This window comes from Actinia tenebrosa, unplaced genomic scaffold, assembly GCF_029948245.1.
Source record: "Actinia tenebrosa isolate PJP-AT-01 unplaced genomic scaffold, QUT_ActTen_1.0 PGA_scaffold1__47_contigs__length_23844297, whole genome shotgun sequence".
NCBI lineage: Eukaryota > Metazoa > Cnidaria > Anthozoa > Actiniaria > Actiniidae > Actinia > Actinia tenebrosa.
This window is the reverse complement of record NW_028292578.1, coordinates 16683885-16708781: the sequence shown is the minus strand read 5'-3', so window position 1 is coordinate 16708781 and position 24897 is coordinate 16683885. Positions and strand designations below refer to the sequence as shown.

Below are 24897 nucleotides of genomic sequence, written 5' to 3'. Positions count from 1 at the left end.
TTGTTCATCGTCTTCTAAATCACTTTAACTTAACTAAGAAAACACTACGATAAATGCTTTTTTTCCTGTCTTCACTGTAGGTTATTCGCTATTTTCATCGCATTTTTTATCGCAGTTTTCTTCCCCATGACGTCTTCGCTGTTTTCAGCTTGTTCGTATACTGAAAATCATCCTTATATTTGATCTTTTTCGATGTTCTTTTACATCAATTGTTAACATCGGGCAGAATTCTATTGTTCTAGGCGACATGAACTTACAGTTGAGTTATTTTCAAAGATCGGTATAATTTCACGAATACGTTATAGGATATGCATCATTAACTTATTTTCCCTAACACTGATTGGCTACACCAAAGACAAAGACCTGTCAAACGCAAGTGATTAACAGTATTAAACTCCCTTGAGTCATATCAGGGTAAACATTTTGATTGGCATCACTATATAGTTAATGATAATTATTTTTGATGTGACTAGGAATACTCGTGATATCGCAATCGACTTCATCGTGTTTTACTTGACAACCGATTAGGGTTTTCCGATTTAGTGACCTTTTCCTCGATTTGGCAATATCTTTATTGCCATGCATTGTCTTTTTTTCTAAGTATTTCATAACAATAGAATTCGGAAAGAATAGAGGCGAGAAAAATTAACTTCCATCATCGTTACCGCGAAAAATTATAAATTTTCCCGGGGGGGATTGGAACCAGTTTCTGACGGAGGGGTTCCGCTGGAGGAAACTCTTGAAAATCCGGCATACCCTATTCAAGACAAATTGGCAAAATGTAGACCCTATCCAAGGCTCAAGGGGAATTTGTATACCCTATGTGAAGACATTCAACTATAATTACTCTAGAACCATCATAAATGAATTGTGCGTAATTTTGTGGAGTATTATGCAATGAATGAGATGTTGACATAGCCAGGTAGTGATCCCGTAGAGATGTCAATATGTTATTGTCATTCGTTTTGACTTTATGTTCTATATAAGAAACGGTGGAGGGAAAGGTTGATTGTTGTCATGTTGAAAAAGAACATCCAGTACAGATAATATTGATGTCAACGTACAGAACAGAAAATACGGAAACGGAGGAGGTGGATTTCTGTTCGGCATCTTTTGAGCGAAATGAATAAATGAAAGCTTCATAGGTTAAAACACTGATCATTTCTCATACCAAAACATGATTGTGTTACGCTCGCATGAATACTGATTTGAGAAGAATAAGAACGTGTGTTTGTTCGTAATGAATTAATCAATGCCTTTAGAATTCTAAACACGTTGCTCGAGCTCAGTACGCATTATCAAGGGTGAAAGGTGAAATTTGAGAAGAAAAAGGTGTTTTTGTTTTTGCCTTTCTGTGTGATCTAACAATCCCTTAATTAATTAATCAATGCTTTAGAATTATAGACACAGTTTTCTCGAACTCGTCATGACCATCCTTTTTTTGAAAAGAACCTGTGAAGTATTCACGCTATGAGTATATAAATATGCCCAAAGTTTGAGAATGGCCACATTGACTTCAATCCGCATAAAAGTACTCTAGATGGAAGAAGACAATATTTTTCTACGAGCTGCTCTCACCAAAGAACTTAACTTCAAGAAGTTCCATGCCCGAGTTCAAGCACTTTCCCTACTGCGAGTACCATGTCTTTGCAGCAACGACACAAGCCAAAGCCAAAGCAAAAAAAGAGAAGTACACCAGTAGAGTTAATGCTAATTGGGAAAGGAATGAAAAAGTACGGAAGAGATTTAAAAGCCGTGGTTAGTTTCATGCAGAAACATTCATAGGTACTCGGGGACCAGCTACGAGATTACTACCAGAATATTGGAACACCAGAAGGGCCAAGCACAAAAAAAGCCATGGCAAGAGTTCGAAAGATTGCTAAGAAGTCTTTATACAAAGCAAGGTGATTTTGAAAAAAAAATTTGAAATTCAGGTTCTTCTAAAAAATAAAATTCTAACGTTTATATATTTTCTCTTTAGTGATTCTCGGCATGTACAAGAAGCTTCGACTGTTGCATCCACCAGTAAAGCAGTTAAGACTAGCGCCGAGCAAGAATTTCATAGTAGTGAAAGTGAGTTTGATATCGATAGTGACAGCGATTGGAAAGCCACCGAGAACGATATATTTAAAAAAGATACGCGGTATACAAACATCCAAGGCTCTCAATCCAGAGAGGAAATTTTGAGTGCTGTCAAGAATGGTGATGATGCAAAAGACCAAGCTGATGCGAAATCGAAGAGGAAGAAAAGCCAAAGGTACGATGCTGGTAGCGAATGTCACATAATTGACTTTAACTTTTCTGTTGTTTTTTTTGTGTGTGTATATGAGAGTATGTGGACCGCGTGGCACTAATGAAATAGTAGAAGATAATATAGGTAAGTTGTAGTGCTTGGGAACGTTCCCAAGCACTACAACTTACCTATATTATCTTCTACTGTTTTTTGTGTGTCATTTTTGTTTTTACTTTGTATTCAACAGGGGGAAACAGACAGCTAAATCGAAAATGTCAAGTATTTTAGAGTCCCTTCCTGCCCTCATACAGAATGCAAACTCGGCAGCCAAAAGACAGCCAAAGACCATAGCAAGGCCGTGAAGACATGGATGCAAATAGATAGTTCAGACTCAGATTAACCATGCATTTATTTCATGTGCTCTCAACTAACCTATTTAAAAGTCTTGAAAAGAAAGATGAATTAAAAATGGATTTAGAATCAGAATACGCGTACGATTGTTCTTTGATTTTATTGAGATTATGTAGTTCCAGAAATTATCCATATCCCTATGGATTAGTTTTTTTAATACGTAGTACCCAACCGAAAATTCCAATACAAACTCTGTAATTTTGTTCTTTCTTTGAGCCCCCACTCCTCAGAAATATTAAATTCCTCTTCGAGGGGGTAAGGGGTGGGGTGAGGGTATCGATAATTTCTGAAACTACACATTCCAAATCAGTTTAAAAAAGGTTTGATCGAATTTGCATTTAAATTAGTGTTCAGTATTTGTGTAAATTCTGAAATCCTTAAATAATTTTATTGATATTCATAAAAGTCAAAACCTCTGTATATATCTTCGATCTCGCTAGCTCTACATGTGTTTTCAATTGGCCGTTGACGTCATTGCTATAGGCCGTTTGGATTGATTTAGGTATTGCTAGTCATAAAAAAATCCAATTGTTTTAATTTGTACTGTTAGATTACTAGTATTTCGACAAGCAAGAAGCATTTCCTAATAAAATGTCATGTATATAAAAGATTTTCTTTTTCTCACTAAATTCTTTGTTTTTTAATTATATTACATCTTCAATTGACTGTCACTTAGCGTACTTAGTGTAAGGATCGCCGATGGCATTCTGGAATAAAAGGTCACTAAATCGGAAAACCCTAAGTCGAGAAGTAAACTAAAGCGACTTTATTCGAATAAGAGTTAAAGTTTCAATGAATGATCACATGAATGACTTGTTGTGTTTTACTTGAAAACCGAAGTCGAGAAGTAAACTAAAGCGACTTTATTCGAATAAGAGTTAAAGTTTCAATGAATGATCACATGAATGACTTGTTGTGTTTTACTTGAAAACCGAAGTCGAGAAGTAAACTAAAGCGACTTTATTCGAATAAGAGTTAAAGTTTCAATGAATGATCTCAGGAATGACTTGTTGTTGTGTTTTACTTGAAAACCGAAGTCGAGAAGTAAACTAAAGCGACTTTATTCGAATAAGAGTTAAAGTTTCAATGAATGATCACAGGAATGACTTGTTGTGTTTTTCTTAACAACCGACGTCGAGAAGTAAACTAAAGCAACTTTCGAATAAGAGTTAAAGTTTCAATGAATGATCACAGGAATGACTTGTTGTGTTTTTCTTAACAACCGAAGTCGAGCGAGATGTAAACTAAAGCAACTTTATTCGAATAAGATATAAAGTTTCAATGAATGATCACAGGAATGACTTGCTGTGTTCTTGTTTTCTTGACAACCGAAGTCGAGATGTAAACTAAAGTAACTTTATTCGAATAAGAGTTAAAGTTTCAATGAATGATCGCAGGAATGACTTGTTGTGTTTTTCTTGACAACCGAAGTCGAGAAGTAAACTAAAGCGACTTTATTCGAGTGAAAGTTAAAGTTTCTAGTAGTTTTTTACTCTGTGAAAACAGAAGTTTTTCTTCGGCACAGTTCAGTGCAAGTTTGTTCTGATTCGTGTTTGAAACAAAATACTGGTCTTGTTCATCGTCTTCTAAATCACTTTAACTTAACTAAGAAAACACTACGATAAATGCTTTTTTTCCTGTCTTCACTGTAGGTTATTCGCTATTTTCATCGCATTTTTTATCGCAGTTTTCTTCCCCATGACGTCTTCGCTGTTTTCAGCTTGTTCGTATACTGAAAATCATCCTTATGTTTGATCTTTTTCGATGTTCTTTTTCATCAATTGTTGAAAATTAATGTTTAATCCGTCTATGAAGAACGCTCGCATTAAAGTCACTACAACTCTGAGCAATCAGGAATCGCATGCTAAAAATAGCTCAGCCTTGCGCGCGGAGCTAAAAATAGATTTTCAAGAAACTTTCAATGGTTACAGACCCATGTATGGGAGATGTGCTCTCTTACTTAATATTCTCTTGTCCGAGATCAATATAATTTCTCCCATGATGAAGAACATAAAATCAAAAAATCCAATTAAAATCCACTACATTGTTTTCTTCACGCGAGTCTTTCAATCTCGTATCCAGAGACCAAGATGTTGACCAAGAGAAACGCTCAGGGCGATTTTGGCGAGTCTTTGTTTTTGACCTTATTACTCTCCCACTTGTACATGTACACTACCTACCAACCGTACCCCAGAGGCTAGTTTTGTCCTTGAAAATTTCTTTGACAAAGTTTTCTATGGCACAGGTATCCCAAGCTCCAGTGTCGATCGAATTACAGTAAAAGTATGAAGTATGTAAACTATATTTTAAAATTGTAAAAACTATTGATCCACTTTGGGACTGGGCTGAGTTAAAGGCCAATCCGTTGAGTACTTTTCTATTTTATCCAAATTGGGCTGCCTGTGGTACCCTCTTAGCTCCAGGTGCTGAGGAGTATCAAGAGCTTTCCCAAGTGCCTTTGCGTGTTTATTCAGTTTTGTTCAATGTTTGGTTTTTGATACAAACACTAAGGTATTACCTTCGCATTTGATGAATATATTTTCACTGATTTGGCAAGTAAAAGTAGCCAGTTGTAGGATCTGCACTGAACCTGAAAGTATTCCAAAGAACTCCAGTATTTTGATGAGTATCTCTAAATTTCTTGAAGAATTTAGAAAATAGATAATGCTAAAAGGTATGACATACACTCTTATTAAGTACAATTGATTTTCTTAATTTTGAAAATATTAATTTTAGCTGTTTGAATAAGAAAATTTCATATCTCACTCGCAATGCATGATGGGATAACCCTGTGTGATTGTTCGAAGAACAGCTGAAAACTAGCCTGCACCATATCTACGAAAAGGCCGCCGGGATGGAACGCAGGCTTTTGAGGAAGCTGTTAATCATAAAATTATAATTTGGTTTTAATTAAATTAAAGAAAAACGTCTAGCATTGTCGATTATGAATAGGAGACACAATTTTAAAAAAGATACAGAGAAAGTAAAGCTTGTGAAGTCGAAATAAAGTACGTACAAACGTACGCTCTGTTTTGCTTTCATTTGTCTTGTTCTATTTTTATCTCTTTGTTTGGTTTCCTTTGTGTATTTCATTGTAATCAGTTTTAGTCGATACTTTGCAGATTCAACTTAGTAAGATAGCCCTAAAAAGCCTTTCCATAAATAAACTGAAAATCACGAAAGCAGCAACAGAAAAGAGTTCTGGACTGGATGCTAAGCATCGAAGCCATTTATACCTTGGTGATTTCATTTCTTTAGTATAAAAATTATGGTATTTTATCATCGTAGAAGCATCTATCTTGTGTCCCATTGTTGTAGAAGTTATAAGATCACAAGCTGATCTTGGTTTGATGTGAAATCGTAGGTTAAAACCAGGCATCTTTGTAGCTTCAATTCCTAATTCATTGGCACGACACCCAAGTAAGCATCATCAGTGTGAAATTAAAAGGCTTTCGACCGAATTTTGTATAATTAAAAATTTTTGGTAGAATATCGGTAGAAAGCACGTGAAAAGCTCCATGACAAAACGGTGGCAAGTACTTTTTTCATATTGTTCTTTCGAAAGAAACCATTTGCTCTTTGGGTCGCGAAGTATCCTTTCACCTAAGCCAACATATCCTCCATAAAACCTGTTAGGAGCGCCAGCTCGTTCTAGCCATTGTAAAAGCCTTGGAACTCGAACATAAACATCATCATCTGTTTTTAAAACAAACCTCCATGAAGGGAATTTCGAGGTTATCCAGTAGTGTATGGCGTACGATCCCCGCCAAAATTCAGTCGTGCCTTGAATTTGACATTCAAATTTCAAATTCAACATACAAATTTTACCCTCGACATTCAAGTTTTGAATTTTACACTCAAGTTTTGAACTTCAGCATTCAAGTTTTATATTCTATATTCATGTTTTAAATTCGACATGCAAGTTTTGTATCCTACATTCATCTTTTAAATTCGACATGCAAGTTTATACAGCGTTCGAGAATTTATAACTCTTCTTTTGTATCTTACATCAATGGGCAACATTTTTACTCGCCCCGTCAAATCTCAAGTCGGATGCCGCAATTTTCAACTCCAAGCAGTGGATTGAAAATTCGCCGCATCATATTTCGAACTCGACCTCGTAAATTTTCAACTCGAGTTTTATATTTTCGTTTACGCTTCAGTGATCTTGAGATGGGAAGCCTTTGGGGGAAGCTAACCAATCAGCATGAACAAATGTATCTTAGATATTATATATATATATATATTTATTGTAAATCCTCTATTTAGTCCCCCGGGGGGCTTATTTATTTCAGGCACGTTCGAGGGGGGGGCTTATTGGAGAGGGGGGCTTAATTGAGAGGGGACATTTACTCAACCTATTGTTCTTTCTGCTTTTGAACCAAAATATCTCAATAGCAAGTTGTTCCCAGATTAAAATGTTCACTTTTAAAAATTGGGGCGTTTTCATCCAAGTGCCCCTTTAATAAATCAACTTTAATCGGTACACGTGATTCTTTATATTTATTGTAAATCCTCTATTTAGTCCCCCGGGGGGCTTATTTATTTCAGGCACGTTCGCACGTTCGAGGGGGGGGGGGGGGGGGGGCTTATTAGAGAGGGGGGCTTATTTGAGAGGGGGGGTTAAATAGAGGATTTACGGTATAAACACTGAAACAGAAAAATATTATATCTACCTGCAACTCTCTTCATAGTCCAGAACTTGACCCCCTTATAACAATAAACAAGTGCTATACTAATATTGCATGCATAAAACAAACACTAAGTGGTTCAAGTTCTGGATTACCATGAGTTGTGCCCATTGAAAGCATTTTTCTACATCTTTCTACACTTTTCTACACAATCTGCACAAACATGAGGGAATTAGTATTAATATACGATACATTTCTGAACTGCACTTAAAATCACTCATTGTTCTGCAAGGATCTTGATAGGCTCATGCGCAATAGCCTGTTATTCTTCTTCACTTCTCCTTGTCTTGAGTAAGATTAATATGCATAGTTTTTTCCCGGAAAGGGGGGGGGGGGACTCCCTTATGGGAGGGGGCGGGGGCCCTCGTTGTCCCTTCTAGGGTTTGAAATAAGGGTTTGCGCACCAACTGAATTTTGTGGTCCATTTTAGGGCATAAGATCTACAAAAAGGCAAGCGATTTGTATATGACGATGTCGTCATAAATTCGTTAGGGCAGACGGCTTTTGATGCAAGTAAAATCGAGAAACCAAACAAAACGTGTTATTGATTATGGGTGAAATGCCATCACTGCCACGCCCATCATCCCAAAATACAGGTCCCTTTTAGGGGTCATTTTCGGAATTTCCGACGAGGACCCCCGCTCCCTTTTATAAGGGAGCCCCCCCGGGAGTTTTTTCGACAGATAGAGAATCGGTTAATTGATTGTCCTATACTATCTTTTTGGATTAGTTCATTGTAGGATCCAGCAAGGGTTGATAGGATTCCCCAAGACATTTCCTGTCCTGTTCTGGATACCAACGGCCACCCTTTTCTTGGAAACAAATTTTTGAGAAAAGATACAAACCAGCTTTAAACATCAAGCATATTGCTTGGGACATCACACACGCAGCAACGAGTAGCAGAAAAGAACAAGGTAGGATACCCAACAGTGCTATTTCCACTAGTTGAAGAGCATGTATCTGTGTCTTGGGAGGACCTTCTGGAGACACTCCTGCGGTGATGAGTGTGGCTTTGGCCATGTTGATGGCTCCTAGGACGACATGAATGCATAAGAGGAAGGCAGCCATGGCATTTGTTTTTCCATCCTTAAATGGCATGATCACTACATCGTGAAGAAGAATCAATAAACAAATGAACGTCATGGACAGAATTCGAAGCATTGGAATTGTCACTAGGGAATGAAGACACAACAGCACCAAACGACGACCAATCAGAATACTTTCCCAATTCAAAGAGCCTTTTGATTGGTCCTTTGGAGGTCTGAAAGGACCCTGTATGACTTCTAATAAGTGCTTTGTGTATTCCTGATCTCGGGCTTCTCCTATGGCATCGAATATGCATCTGTCACATTTCAATATGCGCTTCAGCATCCAGTATACCAAAAAAGGCAAGGGCAAAAAACAGGCAGCCAAAAAGTAGAAGGGACCAATATGGCCACTCTGTAATTTTGGAGTTCCCACCATCAAAACGAACACAAATGGAATCACAAACACGATGTTGTATGCGATAATGGCGTACTGCCACCAATGGACCCAGCATGTAATGTTACCATCGATGAACATCTTCCACACCTCCTGGCCATTGATATTAAGGGGAGTACAGGTCAGTAGGTTAAATGACGTGTGTGCAAGTCGTTCATAGCCTAAGAGTAGAACCTCAATGATGGCTGCAAGGTAAGGAGCAAAGTGTGGCCTGGGTCTTCTTCTGAACGACCACAGAAGCCAGTGGAGAAAATATAATACGACAAGAAACACCATGACAGCAAAGACTTGTAAAGAACGGAAAAGCTCCTTGGTGACGGCTGTTAACCCTGGAAACGGGCACCCAAACGAGGAATTTGCTATGTTAACCTGGAAGTTATAAAATGAGACTAGCGTAACAATAAACGCTTCCTTTTGGAGAATGTGGAAGGAAGATTCCAACATGAGAAGATCAGCAACTTGGTAGAAATAGAAAATGATTTTAGAATAGCCGTGTTCGCCATGACCATGTGTGGTTCCTTCCTGTTCGTGCGTTATGTATTGCATCGATGGCTTCAGGTGTTTGAACCACATTATTTTCTTAACTAGTTGCATAACTATTGGTGGTCTCACAAGTATATACACTCCAAAAATCACCGAATACAGACCAGCTACTACCCAGAACCATCTGTCTCTACAATTGTTAACAGGGCGACAATCATGATTGAACAGGCTTTCAGTATAACCTTCTTTACATACCCCACACATCAATCCAGTTCTATTACCTGCGCATCTATTATAGACTGAAGTGTTTCTACTTCGTTTTGGCACATGACAATAGTGTTCAGGGCAACTCGCAAACCGAAGTCGAGGGGGATCTGATGAAGAAAGATAGCCCCAGAAGTCATTCTTACTCTTAATGTTCCATGTGCAATTCCCGCCAAAGGGGCATTCAATACAACTGACATGCGTCTTGTTACTGAGTCCACGAAAAGATCCTCTTTGAAGACTGTAAGTACTAGTAGGACACATTTGACACACGAAGCGAATGCGCGTGATATTCAAGCGACAACGATCATGTGTGAACGCTGGTGGGATCACGTGAGAGGAGTTTTCAAGGTTTATGTAGCTTCCTAATGGGCAAAGTAGCTTAGTGTGTGAGTCAAAATTAACATAACGACCATTTTGGATTACGAACATATCGGATTTTCTTTCAGAAGCGTGCAATGTGAAGTTAGATTCTTTAATTATCAAATTACCTCTTGCTCCTGCGCGAATGAACGGAAGCACTTTAGAATGATTGCAAGGATTGTCACTGCAAGGTTTACAATTTGAACTCTTTGTTTGTTCGAATTCTGTCTTGTCGAATAGAGCACGTGCAGTGCCTTCTTCAATGAAGACATGGGCTCCTAATCTCGGATACTGAGAAAAGTTATTCTTGAAAAGACATCGGCGGAAAGAGTTTAAACCATTACTGATGTACAAAATCGTTGAGGATCCCGTATTGTTCTCGAAGACAACTTTATTAAAAGACATTTTCCTCGTGTAATTGAAGCAAGGAAATTTTCTGCATTTTTTTTGTTTTTGGTGTTCGAAGTCTTCTGGCATAAAAAAGAAAAGAACACTGGACATACCCGGAAGATTTCCCTTGAAATGTTGAACATTATTTATAAACAGTGCTTCTTTAATCGAGACTTGAAATTTCGCTTTAGTTGGCACCCGTAAGATAAACCGCAAAACGTGAGACCGAGCAAAGTCAACAGAATTGGACGTAAAATTGGTACGTTTAATTTTCAGCTTTCCCTCAATCAAAGTGTTGTTCCGCTTTTTAAACCCAATTTCTATATTCAGAGCAGCTCGATAATGATTCTTATGAAAACTGGTATTTACGATTTGAATGTATAGAAATCTTGGCATGGTATGATTAAATTTGATTGGTGAATTCATATTGTGAGTGAAAACCGAATCCTCGATCATTAGCGTTGAGTTTACCGAAGAAACGTTTATCCCCTTGCGGAGTTTGGATCGTAATAACATGCAAATCCATAAGTTATGACTACAAATAAAATTTCTGGCGCTCAGATCGATAACATTTATAGCTATGACTGCGGTTCCGTTATTTTTCATAAAGGTAGTTTTGGAGAGTTTGAGACTTGATTTTTTAACTGAGTGATCGACCATTAAAGTCAATATGGCATTTGTTCGTCGACTGTAATTCTCGATAAAATCTGTTCTGTCGATTTCGACGTTCACTTCAGCGCCGGAAAGTGATGGTTCAATAGGATCATGTTTTAGGATAAATGCTGGAACATCATTTTTGTAAAACAAAGATTTGGTGATTAAGACTTTTAAAAGGTGACTTGCGACGAAACAAAATGCTGCATAGTGACATTCTTTGTTTGCCGTATTGTATGAGAATTGTGTATTTTTAACCAAGAGTCCTTTGAAGTTTGCAACGATTGCAGCCACATGTGTAAAACGTGATTTATGATTGTAATTGACGTTCGCAACAGATAGTACACATCCAGAGTCACTCCCATGCGAGTGCACCAAGCTCACATTATCCATTTTCAATCCCACGATCTTGGTGAAACCTCCGTCAACCTGGAGCACCCCACCCAATGTACCTGAATTATTAAAGAAAGCTGAGTCTGAGATGGTGAGATTAACCAATGCTCCGTGACCTTTAACGTGAATCACCCCTCCTGGTTTATCGATGTGGTGACCATGGTAACTTGAATCCTCGACTTTTATTTTGTTATAGCCACTTTGTGACATTAAGAATCTCATGTTGACGTTTTTTAGACTTTTCACTTTAGAAAATCTAAGATAAACCCTGCAAGTGCTGACAGCGAAGATGTTTCGTGTGAAATCACTTGGTTTTTCTTTCCGTTTCCAACAACAACCTTTCGGTTTTTCCTCACGGTCTTTTTTACAAAATTTCACTTCGCCTTGGTTATTAATGACTGTAACATTTTCCCACTTGGACGAGAAAGACATATTTTTACACCGGCAGTTACGGGATCCTCTTACAGATACCAAACCACTTTCTCTGTTTTTTTTCATGAGTATGGTATTTCCCTGAAATAAAACATCTTTTAAATTTAAGACTATTTTTCTATTGCACCCTTTAGCTTTTGGTTGATAAATCTCGATGCAGCCACAGTTTTCTTTGAATAACGTGTTTTTCACTTTTAAGTAATATGTCGGCAGGGTGTTCGAAATGCAGACAAAAACTGCGGGATATGATCTTTGAAAACTGCAATCTCGAATATCACTTAATGCGTTATTTAGTTGGAGCTTCGTGTTGTTAAATAATACATTGGTCAAAGTTACCCTTATTCCAGATTTCACCCATAGTCTTTTACTATCCACGAACATAACATTGCTCACATTTACTCTCATCGGTACTCTACGACTCGGAACTTCGATAATAATTCCGTTCGAGCAAGAAATACGAGGAATTGAATTGGTGTAGCTCAACAAAGTGAAGCTTTTCTGTATTTTATACTCCTTTTTAACAGATCTGTGTTGGGATTCGCATGTGTAGGGATCTTTGTCAGTGTTATTGCCGTCGACGTATAGCATTCCACCCCAAGCCAGCCTCTTAAAACCGAGTTCAAGTGTTTTACAGGGTGTAAACTCAGTGCTGCCACAAACAGCAATTGCTTCGCCTCGAGCTTTGGACACGTAAACGACTCTCAAGACATCTGGTGTTACTTCTGTGATATTAAGAGAAAAGAAAAGAAGTTCGAATATAGGAGAGAGAAAGACTTTCCTGCTTGCAGAGGTCTTTTTCTGTCCTCCTTTATAACCTATCGCCGCTTAGCCCTACAGAATTGAAGAAAATAACCTCTGCTCGCAGGTAGTCCTTTTCTCTCTTCCAGGTTGGGCACACGCTAGTTTAGTTTAGTTTAGTCCATTCATCACTATTTACAACCTGAGGTACAATATGTTATCTAATAAATTAAGTGAACTCAACATAGTTATTTAGAGATAAAAAGGGGAAAAAATGGTAAAAAAAAGAAGTAGGTTATTATGATAAAACGTGACAGGAGGAGGATACAGGACTTGCGTCCCAATTGACAACTACCTTCCCTTATTGTAGTAAAACTGAAAAAATAAATACTAAGAGAGATTTGGCAGATAATACCCGCCAAATATATAGGAACTCCAATTCATATTAGTAATACATGTAATAGATTGAGATTAAGGTTATCGGCCCTAGCTTTCGATCAGCGAAATTAAATCGGCCGAAACCACCGATCTCAGGTTTATGGTTTTCACTTTCCTACTTGTTCCAAAACCACTGTAGAATAAAAATGTTCTTAATTTGATTTGAAAGAAAGCCGCTTTGTTTGTAGTCAGTGTTCCTTCATCGCTCAGTTGAACTGTTTGATCCTATGTGACTTTCTTCTTAATCATTATTAGAACTAACTGGTGTGTACGTAATTAATAATCTTACCTGCAATAGTCAGGATAGCAGAGAAAATTATTAGAATTACTGAAACCATCTTTCGCTTCCAGCAATGTTATTAAACCACTGACACGTTTTCTTTGAAAGCCAAATAAAAAACTCTGCCGCTCAGTTCAAAAATGAAGCACCATTGGCTGGAAATACAGCTAATCTGTTCTTACTGTTTAAGTAAGAGACTTTGAGAACGACATATTTCGTCACGTCACGTCTTATTTGCAGTGCTTTATCTACTTGCTTGAAATGGTGATGCAAATTAAAGAGAAGGCTTTTTATGAATCTCGGGCATCGAAAGTACAACTGCGTGTAAACTGCATAATATGTCATAGGATATTTTTACTGTTTTTTAATGAAGTAATTATGGTAAGTAATGAAAGAGGGGAGCTGTCGGTGGAGGAGGGGGATTACCGTACTACTAGATACTAAGATGATCTTGCTTCTTTCTCTTTCTCTTTCCTTTCCTCCTCCCCTTTTTTCTTCTTCTTTTCTTTGCATTTTTCATAGTCTCATTTTCTTATAAGCGTGCCCAATCGGCTCTCGAGCTCCAGCATGGTTCATTTACCGATGCTGGGACACCTGTGTTTTACCCACAAGTCGCCTTGATCTCGTAGAATATCAAGATGGCGGACGAGGCGTACGAAGTTATGAGATGCTCTTTCAAGGTGAATTATAACATATTTAAACTCATTATACGTAATATAACATTTCCTAACTTATTACATTGGGATTGCAGAAGCTTATTGATGAAGCGAAAGATGGCGAAGTTGGCATGGAATTGGCTAAACTATCAGCAACAATGACAGAAAGGTAAGATGAAAACTAGTTTGATAATATTATTAAGCACTTAACTTTACTTTGAAGTTTATAGATAAACTTTATTTAGGTAGGATAACCCTTTGGTAAACGAGACTGGTATCCAGAGGGGCCATGCATATAGAATTTGTGACCTATCTACATAAAACTACTTTGGATTTTTAAGGTGTCCGAGCCATGCAGATCGATTTAATCTATGGCTACATGTGCATATTGACCAGTTGCAATTAAGCTTATAACTTAAGATTTAATGTAAAATATCATTTTTCCTTTAGTGATGTGGAAAAGAAATATGCAGCAGATCAGGCATTCAGAGATTTGGTGAAGAAAAGTCTGGTAAGACAAATATAGTATGTGGTTATCAAATGTACTCTTGTTCCATGTCTTTTCTGATTGGCTGAGACGTAAAAAAATATTGTTAAACTTAATTTCCAAAACTCACTGCATGTAGCCAGCTTTCTTGTTGCTATCCCTTAAGATTTTATTAATATACCCTGAAACAACTTCTGGGTTGATAAAAGTCAGGGCACAGCTATCTCACAGATCGAATTGGAATTTATAATGTTAGATTTTGTAGAGGGAGGAAAGCCAATGAAACAGTGGCATAGTGAGAGTAACAGAGAGATTCCTGCAAAATCCACAGCTAGCCTGACAAAAAATGCTAAAAAATTTTTAGTTAGGCTTTTGGCGGTTGCCCCATTTACTAAGCCCATGCAGAAAACCAGGAGAAAAACCTTGAATCAAAAGGGAGAGCTAACAAACTGAGTACTTACAGGGAATGCTGAGTCTGGGAATCAAACCCATGACTCTAGAGGCGAGTGCACTGTGTCTATGCCTCCCTTGATTGCCAAAGATTCCCCATCTGCAGGATTGAATATGATTATATCAAGTTCACAGAGAATTTTTCAGGTTTCAGTGAACAAAATTAGGCATGACAAATGACAATATTGATTGCTTTTATGTTCTTTTATGACCTTCACAATTTTCAACATCTACCAATAATTTGATTTTTAAGAAAAGGCTTGTGCAAAAATTTTTTTAGTTGGAGAACAAAGATGTGAAAAGATCAGAAGAACTAATCAGCTTTGCTATTGAAGCCTGTCAGCAAGGTAAAAACCAAACAACTGTGTAGGAATATGAAAAAAATCATTGTTACCATAAAGCAGAGCCCTGGACTGATCAAAGTCAGGACACCTGAAACAATCAAATCTTTGGTCAACAATTCCTATCAATTTTTATATGACTACTCTTTGTTTTGACCTGGAAGTCAGTTGTCATTACAATATTTAATTGACCTCAAACTCAGAAGCTTTATACTTATCAGGGGGCAGTGTAGATAATTTGGGATAATGTAGGGCTACTTTTGTATATTTTTAGTTCATTGTTGAGCCGATACTGTACTAGTATTCATTGGATTGGCCATACCATAGGCCATAGCCCTAGCCTTTTGCCATAGCCCCAATATAGAACTGTCTATTGTTGAGGTACAGTATGGAGGGTCTTCTGCTATATATTGTTATTACTAATACTTTATTTTGAACATTTTCTCAACAGGAAACTGTTCTCCCACCTTACCTTTCATCCTGCTAAGTGATGTTTTTGATAGTATTACATTAAATCTCTGTAAAGAACTTTTTTCCTTTGTTGAAGAACAAGTATCTACTTGGACTAAGGTAAATGATAGTCTAAATTTGAAAAGGATCCCTGTTATATCTTCATGGGTAATGGTCCACTTATGTCTCTGTACTGCGTTATTATATGCCAAATGGAAATATGATGAACAATTGGAATAACTATTGTTCGGCACTGACTAGCGACTGACTAGCCTCATTTACACATTGAAACAGTATTTTAACATGTACAGTGTGAGAGGCTAGTCAGTTGCTAGTCAGTGCCGAACAATAGTTAATATTCAAGTTGGTGATTTATATCTTGATTAGGTGTATAACATTATGGTTATAGCTGCAGAGCCTACAAACAAAACCAACCATATCAATATGAAATGTAACTTGCAGTAAACCTGATGCTGTTTAGTGTTCACAATTTTAAAACTCTTAATATTATTCAAATTTTCAGCCCTTATTTTTTTCTGCTGGGAAGAACCTACTTTTAAGAATGTGTAATGGTAAGCAAAATATATATTTTATGTAGAGTATTATTTTAGTTATATATTATATTTTGAATAGCCCTCTTCACCTTTGATACCCCTTTAAATTGGACGTAATATTTTCCCATTTCAGACCATATATAATTCCCTAAATTCCCTAATTCAACTAAAAGCTATTGGCTAGCAAACCTGTGACTCGCATGAGTGTAATCCTTTTTCTCACTTAATGTAAACCACTGTTTTTTTAAAACAATAGTCTCCCAGCACATATACTATACATCTGTAATATACCTAGGAATTTCAAGTTTAGTTTATCAAAATATTGAGGCTCTTTCTTGGTGTTGCAAGGCACCTCAGGCATGAAGACAATAAAAATAATATATGTATATATATATAGCCAAGGATAATGATTTCTGAGCTAAACAATACCCTGCAAAACAAAAACCCTAACCCAGAATACAATAATGCTTGCTACACCAGGAAAGACCCAATATTGATACACTTTGAATTTTGTTTGTCTTCTTATTCATTCTTGTTTTCCCCCTAGATCTATTGCGTCGGCTCTCTACAACACAAAATACAGTATTCTGTGGTCGTATCCAAGTGTTCCTTGCAAGACTCTTTCCTCTTTCTGAAAAATCTGGTCAGTGTTTTTGTCACTCTTGTTTCTTTCCTATTAATGCTAGATACAGGTATTAAACTCCTTGAAAACTCCTTGAATTTAATTCACGTTTTCAAGGGCACTTGAAGAGCTCTTGAATTTTATGATTTTAGTGGAACTCCTTGAAAACTCCTTGAATTGTTGCTTTGATCGTCACTTGCATGGTTCTGAAACAGATCTAGTCAGAAAGATTGGAAAATCTGAAAGTCGGCCATGTGCAACCACCGTGTAAAACCTTGGCAAAGTTAGCTGAACATACTCCTTGAAAATTCATTTTTGGCTCCTTGTATACTCCTTGAATAGTCCTTGAATTTTAAGTCGTTACCTCAGCACGAACCCTGGGTATTGATTTTCTCAAAACTTACTAATGCTGCAACATTTTTATTGGTTTTTAAAGGTCTTAACCTCATGAGTCAGTTCAACTTGGAAAATATTACTAAATACACCAAAAAAACTGATGAAGATGTAAGTGCACAAATATTTGATTAAATGTAAAAAATACATAATAGAGGCTTTGCACCATCATGTGAGTGCAACCATGTTAGATGACATGAACAATACAATCACAATATTATACAATTACACATATATTTTATCATTTTAGAGTAAAGATGACTCAACAGATATGGTAGTTGATGATGGAACTGAGGCTGGTGAACTTGTTACGAGGTAGCGTACAAAAAGAGTTTACAGACCTACTGTGAATGTCACTCTTCTTGGTTTCTGATTTCTTTCTTCTCATTTTCTACTTTCTTTCTTTCTTTTTTTTCTTTCCCTGTCACTTTCTCTTTTTTCCATTGCAATCTCTATATTTGTCCTGTCCATTTTGCCTGCTTTTCATTCATCCGCAATCCATTTTATTTATTTTATTTATTCATTTAGCTTTGCTATTTAAACACCCACCCATACACAACATGCACAAACACGTTATATATAATAAATACATACATAATGGCTGGGAATCCACTACAGCATGTGCCAGTTACTGTGGTCCCTCACATATATATTTACATTTAAAGAAAATGAGTTATTAGGAAAGTTTTCTTTTTTTTTTGTTTATTTTTGTTTTTTACTGTTTGCCCTCACAATAGTGCTAAGAGAAAGAAAAATGGATGAATTTCTAAGGGTTAGAACAGAAAATCAAGTGGTCTCCTGACCCTTCCCAAAAGTTTGATGGAATTTCTGTTTTTTTTTATCCTCCATAGCAGTGCCCCGGTGGATTATAATCTATACAGAAAGTTCTGGTCTCTTCAAGATTTCTTCCGTTACCCAACCCAATGCTATACATCTGAAGGCTGGAAGAAATTCTCAGAGGTAAGTAGGGATGATATTGTGACTGTGTTCACTTGTTACTTCTGTACTGTAAGTGTGTACATGAAAAGTGAGGTGTGAGGGTGCTCCTGACACCCCCGGCTCTACTGCTCCTATGAACTACTGTTAATTATTACTGTATAGTGATTTAGAAATATCTATTAACAGAGCACAAAGGAGCTGCTGAATGTGTTTTCTAGTCATAAACTGGAACATATATCTAGCAATAAGAAAACAAGAGACCATTCCAAGGATAAGATAGTGAGGTCAAGGTAGGTACAGTAATCTAGGATGAGAGGTACTTTAATCTTATAAGATATTTGCTATTTTCAAAGTGCAAAGGGCCTCTTGAATCTTCTCCATAAAACAGTTAACCAATTTACGAAATCGATTACCTTAAGATTGTGTAGTTCCAAAAATTATCCATACCCCCTCATGGAGGAATTTTTTTAAAAAGCCCCCCTACCCCCTAGAAATTCCAATTTTCTTCCATACAAACTCTGTAATTTTTGTTCTTTCTCTGACCCCCCCTAGTCTTCGGAAATTCCAAATTCCTCTGTGGGGTGGGTATGGATTATTTCTGGAACTACACATTAGTATTTTATGTCTGCAAGTTTGACACTCAAAAGAACAAAGCCAACATGGGATTAAAGTGAAATTGTTTTCATTCGTCCTTCCCATATTACTGCCTCTTGAAGGCACATAAATTATATTATACTTAAAAGAAAACAGAAAAATATGCAAAAGTTGGGTTACAGTAGCCTGGGAATACAGTGTAAGGGCCGGCGGCAAAACAGCTAAATGCACTGTGATTGGCTGAAACAAAATTCACTGCTCAGCTGGTAGGCCTGAAGGTTGTATTAACATTGCATGCTTGTAATTTGTGTTCTGCAGTAGTGTAGTCCAAGGAAGTGAAGAACCCTGTTACTTCCCAAAGTTTCTCACCAATGAGAAGGTATTGATTTTTAAAATTGTTTTCAAAGCTATTTTTTGTGAACTTTGCCTCTGATCAGTGGCTAGACAGTGAGCAGTCCCTCTATTTGCCTTGGTATGGTACTATTTGTGTTGACTTGAAATAAGTTGGCAGAGTAAGGGTAGCTAGCAAAGTATCTGCTAAGGAGAGATGTGGGAAATGGAGGACAAAACAACAAAGCCTTGGCCAAAATAACCAAAGCAATCTAATAATAGTGGGATTGCTAACTGTCAAAACTCAGATTCTGACTTGTACAAAAATGTTTCACTCTTCAAGTTTTTGTTTATTTTTATCCCATAAGTAGCTGATCTTCTTTCTTTTGATCAGCTTTTGGACCTTCAGTTAAGTGACAGTAACTTCCGAAGAACAGTAAGTATGAAAGTCAATTGTATTTGTTACAAAGATATTCACCTCTTGGTTGGTTGGTTTAGTGGGGATGTCCTGTTACAGTGTTTTCTCTCACCACTGTGTAGTTCATCTTCTGCATGGGTTATTTTGTTTGGTGTGTTGTTCTCTCCCTTACCGTGTACTGTACGAGAGGGTTTTCCTTAGGTTCTCCAGTTTTTGTCCCTCTACAAAAACAACACAAGTTGAGTTTGTTTGATATTTTCCTCTCGCTTACCAAGAAGGTTTTTCTCCAGGTTCAACATTTGATTTGAGCGTTGAGTGTGTGTCATAAACAGTGATTGTAGCATTAGTGTGTTTGGAGCAAACCTGTCCTAACATATGATATACTTTTTTTCCCCTTTAGATTCTTATGCAGTTTATCATACTATTTCAATATCTTTCTGGCAATGTGAAATTCAAGAGGTTAGTCTAACAACCAATCCAGTATTTATAGATCTGTGTAATCAGGCCATATGTCATTTCCTTGAGTATAATGTTTTTGCTGATGACCCCCCTCCCCCGATAAAAAACTTACCTTCCCTAATGTGATGCTAATACTTTGTCCATGAAGGAAAAAAGATTCTCATTTATAGTTTGTTGTTATTCTAGCAATAGTCATGTTCTAAGTGAACTCCAAAGTGTCTGGGTCAAAGAGATGAATTCACTTGTCTACCAGGTAAAACACTCAAACATGTAACTTAATTGTATTATATTTTACAAAACCATTCATTTTATATAATATATTTTTGTAGTTACTACGAGAAACACCACCAGATGGAGAAAAGTTTGCAGCTATAGCAGAGGTAAACCAGATGCAGTTCTCCTTGTTTCAAGGGCTTTCCTCTGGATTCTCCTGTTTTCAAAAAAAATTCAGTTCATTCTATTAGCTAGCCATGCCCTGACTTTGATCAGCGCAGAGGTTGTTTCAGGGTTTGATCTGTGAGCTAGCCATGCCCTGACCTTGATCAGCCCAGAGGTTGTTTCAGGGTTAATCAATTGAAGATTAAGTCATTCATGTTAGTGAGCAGAGCTGATTCAAATCAATTATCACTGCATTGCAAAACTGGGTAAACCTGAGAAATCAATTTAAAAGCTATTTTTTACAGCATATTCTTCAGAGAGAAGAAAACTGGAATTCCTGGAAGAATGAAGGATGTCCAAGTTTTATCAAGGAAAAAGAACAGTGAGTAAAGTTATTTTAATTTTTTTTACTGTTAGGTAAAGTTCTGTGAAGAAATACAAACGAAACTCTCAAATGGCTTCCACTTGAATGAACATTTCCACCATCCAATCACTGTCTTAAACTCTCAGATGGCTTCCACTCTGAACCAATCAAAAGACATCAAAAAGGAAAGCCATCCAATAACATTTAGGAAGCCATTTAGAAGCTGCTTTGTATTAAATTCTTTCTCTCTCTCTTGAAAATAATAAAAATTAAGATAAACAAAAAGAAAAAAAGAGGTAAACATTAAAAAAAAAAATTAATTAATATTTCATTTTTCTCCAGAGAATCTAGCGAAGTTCCCAAAAAAGTAAGCAGAAAACGAACCAAAAGTTTGGGTGAAGATGTGATATCTGATTGGAAATCAAAGAAAATAATGATGGGAAGGTACGAAAAGGCTCAAGTTATGATTTAAAAGTGAATTTAAATAATCTTATACATTTGAGTATCCCAAAGATTGTTTTGGTAATAGTGAGTGGTATGTTTTGTCTAACCAATTATTGATATTGATATATAAATTATTTTCTTTTAGTTCTGAGCTCACCAGGCTGTGGAATCTCTGCCCCAATAATCTTGAAGCTTGCAGTGCTGAAAAAAGGTCAGATTATGTGTATAACCAACATGTTGCATTGTGGTCTAGATTGGGTTCAAACATCTTTTGTTCATCATGCCATACAGGGGGATGTTCGACCAAAGCTATATACCACAATACATAATTTGTTTTCAAGTTATCGAATCTTGAAAAGACCTATTTTGCTATTTTTATATGCAATACATGCCTGAAGATTTGTTTTGTACCCGAGAAAATACAAGTGCATCATGGGATATTCCATGGTATGCCACTCAATACCATCGTATGAATAGTAGCAACTGACTTATACCTCAAGATCTGAAGACAGGAGAGGAAATGAATATATTAATCCAACCAATAATCAAACATAAAAATATAATAATTTAATACAGGGGGGGGGGGGGGGGGGGGCACCAAAATTCCATCCTCTCCCCCAGCATGTTAAATGACCTTTCCCAAATGTCATTGGTAATATATGTTTTTTCTAAACAATCATTGTATTGTTTGTTGTAGGGTTTTTCTACCAACATTGGAAGATTACTTCCGAGAGGCCATTGAACAGGCAGACCCAGAAGGGATGGTCGAGGATGAATACAAGTGAGTTAACAAACCTTGTCTTATATTAGTGATCCTCAAATTGAAATCTTGTCGCTGCATTAGACCTCTTTAGCTTGAGCGTGATAGGTTCCAATTTCAGACCACGTGTTATTTTGTTGAAAACAAGATTCTTTGTTTGGTGGTATCAGCTAAGGAAATTGTACCCGAGAAAGACCAGAATGCATCACTTCAGAAACATCCCATAAAGTATCTTTAATATTTTGCTTGCTTGTTTTTCAGAGTCATTAAAAATAGTAACTTTGGGTGGAGGGGTAAGTGAAGTTTATTAGAGATACATAATCTTTAATTGCAGGGAAAAAATGTATGCGAGGAGTTTAATAACTTACTATTAGTGGTAGCTAATAGTGCAGTTCTGAGTCTCATAGCTCTTTAAGGCAATGTGGAGTTACCCGTACCTAGCGGCCTCTAGGATATTTTGTACATAGCCCAGGTTAGCCAAATGTACGGTGTGTTCGAGTACCTAGTGCAAAATTTCGGAATAGAATCACTAGTTATTTATAAGAAAATAAAAATCATAGGATAAAAGCTGCAAATTCGGCCTAAAAAACGTTTACATCTATGTACGGTTCTAGATTTTCCAAAATTAGAAACCACTCAAAATTCGGGCATTAAGAAGAGGAAAACAAGTTTTAGAAGTTGGGAATTTTTTTGCTACACATTAAGATAATCCATGGCCTTTCAAAAGGTGAAAATTCAAAACTTTTTTTTGTGATTCAAGATCCAGTCACATCTTGTTTGTACCTAGCCTAGGTTAGCCAACTGTACGGTGTTGTTTTCGAGTACCTAGCCCACCTTCCTGGAGGCGGATGTCCCATAGCTCTCTACGGCAATGAGAAGCCACCTGCACTTCACGGCCTCTAGTATATTTCGCCCAAGTTGCCCATAGCCTACCTGTAATTTAGCCGTTGGGATAATATGCATGTGTTGTCTCTGATATGACTATATGCCTGCCTACCCTCCCTCCCCACTTCTTTTCTGAATGATTACTTTCTGTTACCCTCAGCATTACGACTTTTGGCTCGACGCAGTCAACATTTCTTCCAACCAAGTTCCAATCCATTCAAAACCTTACCAGATTACCTGGAAAGTGTTGTACAACAACTAGCACAGGAAATACCGGTGAGTAAGTAACCATGCGCTGCCAAGATAAATACCATTATATTTACTGACAGTAAGTGTGTTTGTTTTCTAGACATCAAAATCGGAGGACGTAATCGTTGAGAATGGTTAGTATGGTGATAAGCCTCAACACGGGTCTTCATTATACAAGGGTTGGTCTTGATCCAATGATTGGTCGGCACGAACGCTTGGTCAGGGCCTGACCCAATGGGTGGTCGGTTACCACAGGCTCATTATACTTCTATGCACTACGTAGTGGCATGCATTTTGCGCACGATCGATCGGTCTTGACCCAATGGTCGGTCGGTTAACACAGGTTCACCTTTTTCTAACAGTTTTCTTATATATCTAGGATCCACAGACTCTAACGAACAGCTAACGTAGTGCAAATCCATGCCTAACACGCAACACGATTTACAGGCTGAGATAAGATACAACTCCGTGATAATGATAGCAAAAGAATCCACCCTCAGCTGCTCCAGAAAGAAGAGACTAGCTGCTTAGTAAACCCTCATACATCAAACGTACCAGTATCCTTAGCTATTAGGAGTCATATTTATTATATTTTATCAATAAATAATTTGTCTATCGTAACCAAAGCTCTCCTTATGTTGGGTGTACAATGGTGTCTTTTTGATAGAGCATCTACGAAAGGTGGAAGCTATGAGCAAAGCTTTTCCAGGAAAATATAATGAAAAATTATAAAATAACTGTTATGAATGTCGCGTTCTGATTGGTTTGGAGCGCGTGCTTTATGAGAGCACATTGCACGCGCGCGCACTTTCCGTTGCGTCACTCCTATCTATTATTGTAATTTGTATTTTATTACGCGTCGTGCTTATCCTAACATTTCTCTCGTGTTCTGCCAACCCCCGCGTGCTTTATGACAGCACACAGCACGCGCGCGCGATTTCTATTTCTTCAATAGAAAACGCGCGCGCGTGCTGTGTGCTCTCATAAATCACGCGCTCACAACCAATCAGAACGCGAGATTTATAACAGCTATTTTATAAATACTCTTGCTGCGAGGCATATAGCATTACAATGGCTTTCCCTGTCAATATCATCGTCTAAACATTTGATGAAAAGGAATATTTCGAAACCCCTTCCTCCAAAAAACAGGAAAAACAAACGTTCAAACAAAGGCCCTTTGAAGTTAACGGTCACGGGTCTGTACTGGAGGGCAAAATTTATGCTTTTATATTAAATTGGTGATTATTCTTAGGTACTTGTAAAGAACTGAATGAAAAGATGCGTAACCAGTGTGTTACGAAATGCAGTTTCATTATATCTCTCGAAACAGGTTGTAGAAAGTTTGTTTGCAGTCCAGTAAATTTCACCCATGAGAATCAAAATGTTCATTCATTTGCTCTCAGTGAATTAATCAGCACGTGATTGCTTAGCTGCAAAGGGCCTATTTCCGAATACAATTCCTTGTTCACGAGCTGCCACGTGAATTCCCGAGAGAATAAAACCAGGGACCTGAAAGTTCCATGTCATAATGTGAGTGGAGTTGCTGATTGGTTCTCTCCCGTGCCTTTCTCCGGCTCTCCCCCTCCTCCCAAAATCAAAAGTTCTACATTTGATATTGATTCAGTGGTTGAGATGCCACTGCTGATTTTTCTACATGGAGGAGGAAGTTTCTAAGGGTGTTCGAATAGGTGCAGTGTTCATCCAATAACATAACGTCTTCCCAAAAGATCGCGAACGGAAATTAACGGTTAACGGAAACAACCCTGGAACTGCCTCTGATTGTTAAATCAAACTAGTGACCTTTCCGGCAAACTACACCTTTTGCTGTTCATTAACGCGAAAAGGATATTTATTTTCGCCAATTGTAGAATC

At 37.3% G+C, this 24897-nt stretch overlaps 3 protein-coding genes across 4 annotated transcripts; 2 read left to right on the top strand and 1 right to left on the bottom strand.

The window, feature by feature from the left end:
* The first annotated feature begins 1836 nt into the window (after window positions 1-1836).
* On the top strand, window positions 1837-2660 carry LOC116287589 (uncharacterized). Its single transcript, XM_031694278.2, has 3 exons — window positions 1837-1904; window positions 1982-2257; window positions 2481-2660. The coding sequence occupies exons 1-3, from the start codon at window positions 1858-1860 to the stop codon at window positions 2593-2595; spliced, it is 438 nt and encodes a 145-aa protein (XP_031550138.2). The 5' UTR covers window positions 1837-1857; the 3' UTR covers window positions 2596-2660.
* Window positions 2661-7234: 4574 nt separating this feature from the next.
* LOC116287592 (uncharacterized) lies at window positions 7235-13541 on the bottom strand. The gene is made up of 2 exons (XM_031694280.2): window positions 13262-13541; window positions 7235-12518 (listed from the first exon to the last, which is right to left on the bottom strand). The coding sequence occupies exons 1-2, from the start codon at window positions 13308-13310 to the stop codon at window positions 8062-8064; spliced, it is 4506 nt and encodes a 1501-aa protein (XP_031550140.2). The 5' UTR covers window positions 13311-13541; the 3' UTR covers window positions 7235-8061.
* A 273-nt stretch (window positions 13542-13814) lies between these two features.
* On the top strand, window positions 13815-23651 carry LOC116297382 (THO complex subunit 1). 2 transcript variants are annotated; one of them, XM_089033400.1, is made up of 24 exons: window positions 13815-13932; window positions 14004-14077; window positions 14359-14419; window positions 15126-15192; window positions 15638-15756; window positions 16160-16208; window positions 16738-16833; window positions 17249-17316; window positions 17456-17520; window positions 18060-18165; window positions 18331-18434; window positions 19057-19117; window positions 19463-19504; window positions 19887-19945; window positions 20132-20198; window positions 20275-20325; window positions 20629-20705; window positions 21030-21131; window positions 21277-21342; window positions 21829-21912; window positions 22153-22184; window positions 22937-23052; window positions 23126-23159; window positions 23405-23651. In XM_089033400.1, exons 1-24 carry the CDS (start codon window positions 13891-13893, stop codon window positions 23434-23436), a joined length of 1674 nt encoding a protein of 557 aa, XP_088889526.1. In that variant the 5' UTR covers window positions 13815-13890; the 3' UTR covers window positions 23437-23651. The 2 variants fall into 2 exon arrangements, with proteins under 2 accessions (XP_088889526.1, XP_088889525.1); XM_089033399.1 differs by having other exon boundaries at window positions 18057-18165.
* Window positions 23652-24897: the final 1246 nt, after the last annotated feature.

Bases quoted from the DNA above. Each gene is read 5' to 3' on its own strand.
- LOC116287589 (XM_031694278.2), top strand. From the start codon at position 1,858: ATGGCAAGAGTTCGAAAGATTGCTAAGAAGTCTTTATACAAAGCAAG. The intron at 1,905-1,981 runs GTGATTTTGAAA...TTTTCTCTTTAG, and splicing joins AAGTCTTTATACAAAGCAAG to TGATTCTCGGCATGTACAAG. The intron at 2,258-2,480 runs GTACGATGCTGG...TGTATTCAACAG, and splicing joins AAGAGGAAGAAAAGCCAAAG to GGGGAAACAGACAGCTAAAT.
- LOC116287592 (XM_031694280.2), bottom strand. From the start codon at position 13,310: ATGGTTTCAGTAATTCTAATAATTTTCTCTGCTATCCTGACTATTGCA. The intron at 12,519-13,261 runs GTAAGATTATTA...TTAATATCACAG, and splicing joins TGCTATCCTGACTATTGCAG to AAGTAACACCAGATGTCTTG.
- LOC116297382 (XM_089033399.1), top strand. From the start codon at position 13,891: ATGGCGGACGAGGCGTACGAAGTTATGAGATGCTCTTTCAAG. The intron at 17,521-18,056 runs GTAGCGTACAAA...TATCCTCCATAG, and splicing joins GCTGGTGAACTTGTTACGAG to CAGTGCCCCGGTGGATTATA. The intron at 21,132-21,276 runs GTACGAAAAGGC...ATTTTCTTTTAG, and splicing joins AAGAAAATAATGATGGGAAG to TTCTGAGCTCACCAGGCTGT.